The sequence below is a fragment of the Neophocaena asiaeorientalis genome, unplaced genomic scaffold, assembly GCF_003031525.2.
Source record: "Neophocaena asiaeorientalis asiaeorientalis breed wild unplaced genomic scaffold, Neophocaena_asiaeorientalis_V1.1 scaffold433, whole genome shotgun sequence".
In the NCBI taxonomy this organism is placed as follows: domain Eukaryota; kingdom Metazoa; phylum Chordata; class Mammalia; order Artiodactyla; family Phocoenidae; genus Neophocaena; species Neophocaena asiaeorientalis.
This window is the reverse complement of record NW_020175040.1, coordinates 2,764,718-2,771,350: the sequence shown is the minus strand read 5'-3', so window position 1 is coordinate 2,771,350 and position 6,633 is coordinate 2,764,718. Positions and strand designations below refer to the sequence as shown.

The 6,633-nt window shown below is 66.1% G+C and overlaps 1 protein-coding gene across 1 annotated transcript in view; it reads left to right on the top strand.

Moving 5' to 3' along the window:
* PLXNA1 (plexin A1) overlaps positions 1-6,633 on the top strand; it is a 46,803-nt gene that overhangs the window by 35,993 nt on the left and 4,177 nt on the right. Inside the window, 6 exon segments of the mRNA XM_024763399.1 lie at positions 1,144-1,400; positions 1,629-1,695; positions 4,999-5,145; positions 5,222-5,381; positions 5,998-6,101; positions 6,292-6,388. Of these exon segments, the coding sequence (XP_024619167.1) occupies positions 1,144-1,400; positions 1,629-1,695; positions 4,999-5,145; positions 5,222-5,381; positions 5,998-6,101; positions 6,292-6,388 (832 nt within the window).

Sequence of the window (6,633 nt, the reverse complement as noted above, 5' to 3'; positions counted from 1 at the left end):
GGGCTTGAGACTGCTGGGAGGGGGGCCGGGTGTGGGGGGGCCTCGCCCCAGCAAACCACCCTTAGCCTGGGCTCCCCAGGGCCCTGCTCTGTGTCATTGGGCCCCTAGCCTGCTGTGTACCACCTGCAGCTCGTCCGGCCTGGCTCCTGGGTGGGCCCGGGTGCCGAGCTTCACTGGGCCAGGGGGGCTGCTTCCATGAGTGTCGGGAGGTGCGGGCGCTCGGCTGGGCTCTGCGCGGCCGATGCGGCCCCCGAGCCTGCCGAGGGGAAGCCGCCGGGCACCCACATCCTCCTGGGCTGCCCAGTAGCCGGCCAGACGCCCAGGGCCCCCAGCTCGGAACAGGCAGGGGCTCAGCAAGTCTGCTCTGTTGCGCTCTACGGGGGGCGTGTGTGTCGCGTCCTGCACCCCTCGGATGTTGGGGAGCCAGCCCCCTCACGTGGCTGTGTTGGTGGGACATACCCTCTCGAGCTGCACCTCAGCGGGCCTTCCTGTCGCGCTGGCTCGGGCCCAGGACGCCCTGGGCTGCTCACTGCCTGCTTGTTTGCCGGGGTGTTTGCCATGCTGGGGGTTCCCCATCTGCCATCGGGTGTCTCTCCCGGCGTTGTCGTCTGCTGGGCTGGTCTGATTGTTCTCTTAGCTGTGACTGTGTGTCCTCTCTGGTACCTGTCACCTGTCTTGCGTGGGCTGGGAGCCTTGTGTCATGCTATGACAGGCCTCGGGGAAGCTGAGGGTGAGCAGGGACCTGGAACCAGCCGTACCTGGCGTTCCGTCGGCCCTTTCCCACCTCCATGCTGTGTGGCTGCAACACGCGGCTCCCCTCTCTGGACTTGAGTGTCCTCTGTGAAGGGGGAGGGTGGTTTCTGCACTGGTGCCGGCTGGGAGGGACTGTCGGGCACTCCTGGTGCCCGGTGGACGAGCTGGGCCACACGGAGGGTGGCTGGAGCAGGCCTCCGTCCTGCACCCGCACGCTGCCGTGCCCCGGGCCTCTGCCTGCTGCGGCTTCTCACGCAGCTGCCAGGCCCTGTCCATTCTGCTAGGATAGTTGCAGCTCAGGGACCCGCCCTTTGTACCGGGGCCTAGACGGGCCCTCGGCCAGCAGGGGCCGGTGCTCTCTGAGGTCTGAGCAGGCCCGCGGCCCCCCAGGTGCAAGCTAACGTGGAGAAGTCTCTGACACTGTTCGGGCAGCTGCTGACCAAGAAGCACTTCCTGCTGACCTTCATCCGTACGCTGGAGGCCCAGCGCAGCTTCTCCATGCGGGACCGCGGCAACGTGGCCTCGCTCGTCATGACGGCCCTGCAGGGCGAGATGGAGTACGCCACGGGCGTGCTCAAGCAGCTGCTGTCCGACCTCATCGAGAAGAACCTGGAAAGCAAGAACCACCCGAAGCTGCTGCTGCGGCGGTGAGTCTGCGCCCCGTGCCTGCCCCCGCGGCAGTGCGCCCACTGGCGCAGCCCAGGCGCCGCCGCTGCAGTCCCGGGGACCCACTCCGGGGCTTGCCTTGTCTGGGACCCCTCGGCGCAAGGCCAAGGCCTGACCTTTGGCCCCGGGGCGGGTGGGGTGGCGAGGTGGTGGTGTGAGCGGGCCTGGCGGTAGGACTGAGGCCGCCCCTGCGTGTGTTCTGTTCCCAGGACTGAGTCGGTGGCGGAGAAGATGCTGACCAATTGGTTCACCTTCCTTCTGTACAAATTCCTCAAGGTGGGTGGGCCGCGGGGGGCCCCAGGTGGGGGTGGGAGGCCAGGGGTGACTGGGGGGCTCTCAGCCGAGAGACACCAAGGGGCCAGGGCCTCGGCAGGACCGTCCCCGGCTCGCATCTGTCCCTTAGCGTCTTCCCTGCTCCTCCTGGAGGCTGTCCTGTCCTCACTCAGCCGCCGGGGTCCGACGTGGGTCCCGCAGCTGCATGTGACTGAGCTGGGGCGTGCGTCCAGGCTCCGGTGGGGCTCATGCAGTGCCCGTGGCCCAGACCTGAGGTCGGAGGGAGCTCCCGGGCAGGGGCGTGTGTGTGTCCAGCTCCTGGCCCTGGGCCAGCCTGAGGAGGCGCCCGGGGGCGGTGGGTCCTGTTGACCCTGCTGTGAGGAGGCGGGCAGCTGCCTGGGCTTCCACTGTCGTTGCCCAGACAATTCCCTCTCGGGCTGGGAGAGCCCCTACCCCGAGGCAGACCCTGGGGAGCCAGGCTGTTCTCGGAACGGGTACAGCCTGCAGGCCGGCTAGACGTGGGTCCAGGTGGACTTTGTCAGGGCCGTGAGCAGCTAGATGGGTCGCCTGCATTTTAGAACTGGGAGGTCATCAGACCCAGGTGTCTGTCTGGCTTCCCTTGAAAAACCCGAAGGCTTGGCAGCCGGGCCCGGTCCTCGCATGGTGGCCCCTGCTTAGCGCTCCACGGTGGACGAGGGAGCGGGCCATGGAGCCTCGTGACGCCCGCGGCCGGGGTCTGCTCTCCGTGTGGCTCTGCAGGCTCCGCTCGCTGCAGTGTCCCGAGGCGGGGGTGGCGGTGGGGCTTTCCGTCCTCCGTGGAGGACGTGCTGAGCCCGGCTGCTGCACGCAGAGCGCTCAGGACAGTCCTGGCTGGGCTGAGGGGCGCAGATGGGGAAAGGGGCGGGGTGTCCACAGGGCCGTGACAGCGTGGATGGGGTGGTGAGATGTGAGCATGAGGAGGGGCAGGAGGTAGCCAGACGAGGACCAAAGGCTCTGAGGTGGGCACGAGGTCCAGAGGGGAGGGGGTCGGGCTGGGAGGGGCTCGCCCGGTGGGTGGTGGCCCAGTGATGCCCAGGGTACGAGGACGTTGTTGTCACGCAGGACAGGTGGCAGTAACAGAGCCGTGCCTTTCCTGCAAAGCGCGCCTGTTTGCAGACCGCATGACTTGGTCACGTGCTCATTAAGTCGTCTCTGGGAACCTGGATTAGGGGGTTCAGAGGAGGCCCGCTTTCTTTGAAAAAAGAAGTTTAAAAGAAAATTTTTTACGAGAATTTTTTTTAAGTCATTGTTGAATTTGTTACAGAATTGTTTCTGTTGTATGTTTTGGTTTTTTGGCCTTGGGGCATGTGGGATCTTAGCTCCCCGACCAGGGATCGAACCCGCACCCCCTGCATTGGAAGGTGAAGTCTTAACCACTGGACCGCCAGGGAAGTCCCAAGAGAATGTTGAACTTTTCTGTCATTTACAGCTCTCGTGTGACGCCGAGGAATGTTTTCTGTTAGTATGTGGTGTGAGGCAGGGATCTCACTCAATTTTCTTTCCCGACTGGAGAAGGGCTTGTTCTAATATTTATCGAACAGCCTGTCCTCGTGTCACCTTTTCACTTGGAGACTCACTGGTAGTTTCTGCACGTCTCTTCCGGCTGGGCCTGAGAGTCACCGAGGTCGCCCTCCTCCCTGTGCAGGAAGTGGGCCCAGCAGGGAAGGGCTGGGTTCTGGGCCTTCCCAGTCTCAGAGCCTTTCTGCTCCTTGGTTCCTGCTTTCCAGCATCTGGGTGGGCCTGTGGGAGTGGGTCAGAGCCTGCCAGCCTGAGAGTGAACACCCTGCTCAGCCTGCATGTTCTGTAAGGACGCTTGGCTTTTAAGGACCAGCTGCTTTAGCGGTAGACTGTCTGGGTTCCAATCCTGGCTTCTCGTGATTTGCTGTGTAGCCTCACCCTCTGACCTCCTGAGGTGCCCCTTTTCTTCTGAGAGGAGTAAGTCTCGTGGCGTCTGCAGGGAGAGGCAGCTGTTAACGGCTGGGCCTCTGTCCTAGCTGATGTAATGCAGCCAAGTTTGCAGATGAAACGATTTCAGAGATGGGCGTGTTGCTGGAGGGTCTCCGGATGACCTGTGCTCACTGCCACTCCTTGGCAGCTGTCTCTTTAATCACCGCAGATGCTAACAAGCTGCCTGGAGCATCTGGTTCCGGGCAGGGCCGCTCTTGGTGGGCCAGGGAGCAGGCCGGCAGCTGTCTGCTAGGGCCACACTCACTCCCAGCTCCGTTGGGGGGGCGAGACGAGAGGGGCCTGTGTCCGGCTGAGGTGGGGACTCAGCTGTGCAGGGCACGCAGCAGCTTGGTCACTGCAGTCGGGGCAGCCCTCTGGCGGGGGCGGGACGGGAGCCCTCCTTCCGCAGCTGTTTGTTAACTGTGTTTGTTGTCCAGCAGCGTCCGTAGAGCCCCCCACGCGCCCGCTCCGTGCTGGGCACTGGGGATGTAGCGGGAGGGGCCAGGCACGCCCTGGGCTGCGGCAGGCAGCTTCCACTCCAGAGGGGAAATGGCAGGGAAGCAAACAAGACCATTGAAGAGGGCTGGCTCTGTGTGATGGCAGTGAGGGCCAGCGGGCTCGGCCCAGGGCCCGGGAGAGCCTTTCTGACAAAGGGACGGCGGGTGGGGTCTGGAAGGGGCAGTGAAGACCTGAGGGGGAGAGTTCTGGTTGTAGGGGGAGCAGGTGCAAAGGCCCTGAGGTGGGGACACGCCCAGTGGGGGCGGGGGGCGGCACGTGGTCGGAGATGGGCAGCGCAGACCTTCCCCGAGTGCCCGGACAGCCGCCCTGCCGGCCTCCTGCCCTGGGTCGGTGCGTTTGCACCTGTGATTGCGTCGGCCACGTGCTCTGGCGGGAGGGGCGGCCCTCTCCTGCAGGCGAGTCCCAGCTGAGGGGGCCCCCCCACCTGATGGATGATGGTCACACCTGTTGTAGTCCACTGGGCCGTGGGGGTGGCACCGGAGCCTGCGCCTCAACCACATGCAACACGGGCTGCTTTGGGCAGAGCGTGGCGCTGGGGCACTGGTCCTGCCGAGGCCTGAACCGGGCGAGGCTTCGGCCGGGGTTGACTGGCCTTGGTCCTCCCCGCTTGGCCCCTTTGCTGAGGTGGTTTTCCGGGATTTTCATGCCCGTCTTCGTGGGGGATGGTCTTCCTTGGACTTTGGAACCAAGGTCCTCGTATTTGGCCATGTTGCCCTTTCTCCGTGGTGGGGGGGGCCAGGGCAGCGGCTGGGGCGGAGCCCGGGGGTCCCGCACCTCCTGACGCCGCCCACCTGCCCACAGGAGTGCGCCGGGGAGCCGCTCTTCATGCTGTACTGCGCCATCAAGCAGCAGATGGAGAAGGGCCCCATCGACGCCATCACGGGCGAGGCGCGCTACTCCCTGAGCGAGGACAAGCTCATCCGCCAGCAGATCGACTACAAGACGCTGGTGAGCGCCGCCCGCCCGCCCCTCCCCGCCCGCCAGGGAGGAGGAGGGGGCTGACGCCCTGCACGCCCACCTGCAGACCCTGAACTGCGTGAACCCCGAGAACGAGAACACGCCCGAGGTGCCGGTGAAGGGACTGAACTGCGACACGGTGACGCAGGTCAAGGAGAAGCTGCTGGACGCCGTGTACAAGGGCGTGCCCTACTCCCAGCGGCCCAAGGCCGGGGACATGGACCTGGGTGAGACCGGCAGGGGCTCTGTCGCATCGTCCAAGCACTGGGCGCTGGCCCGGAGGGTTGGAGGGAAGGGGTGCGTGACCCAGGCCGGGTCTGTAGGCTGCTCCCCGGGGTGGTGGAAGCAGGGTGGCGCTGAGAGGGCTGCGCCCCTGCTGGTGGGGGCAGGGGTGGGGTCCCCATGTGCTCTAGGAAGCAGGTGGGCCCTTGGAGCTGGGTGGGGGCTCTCAAGATGGCTCACGAGCGGGGCGTGGGCAGGGGCACCTGCTAAGTAGGAAGGGCCTGGGGAGCAGAGCCGGGCTGGACCGGGCTGGTCCCTTGGTGGATGAGGCTGGGGCCGTGACGGAGGGAGGCCTTGAGTGCCAGGCTAGGAGCTCCGGAAGCGGGGCACACCACGTGGGGCTGGGCCGCCCAGGGTTGGGCGGGCGGGGGGCTGCCAGAGGGGCTGGGCAGCAGCAGGGGTGCAGGGCTTCTGCTCTGGGCTGGGCCTGTCTCTCTGCTGCCCAGCCTTCACTCAGGGCCCCTGGGACCCTGCCCCCCGGGCCTGTCCAGATGGAGGGAGCAAGGAGCAGGGCGGCACCTGCGGGCCGCCCTGCCCCTCCAGCGTTCCCCTCCACTGCAGAGTGGCGCCAGGGCCGCATGGCCCGCATCATCCTGCAGGATGAGGACGTCACCACCAAGATCGATAACGACTGGAAGAGGCTGAACACGCTGGCGCACTACCAGGTGACCCCCAGCCTGCGGCCACGGCTCGGGCCTCTTTTCCACGACGGGGCTCAGGGCTGGGGGCCACGCTCCAGGAGGAGAGGGCACGGTCACACGTGGGGGTCGCCCAGGGTTGGGGGGCAGGCTGAGGCCCAGGTGAGAGACCAGCCATGGGCGGTGGGTCACGCGTCACCCGGCCCCCTGCCCGTAGGTGACGGATGGGTCCTCGGTGGCCCTGGTGCCCAAGCAGACGTCTGCCTACAATATCTCCAACTCATCCACCTTCACCAAGTCCCTCAGCAGATACGGTGAGCGCCGGCGGGGGCAACGGGCAGACCACCGACCTGGACAGAATGCCGCTCTGGGCGCCGCTGCGGCAGCCTGGGACGGCAGCCTGGGACGGCAGCCTGGGACGGCTTGGTTACAGCCTGTCCCGGGGACCCTCGGCCTTTCCCCGGGCGGCACCGTCCCCTGAAACCCAGGGAGGTGGGGGCGGATGACCCCAGCTGTCGGGGGGAGCTGAGGCTCACACAGGGGAGCTGCCTGCCCAGCA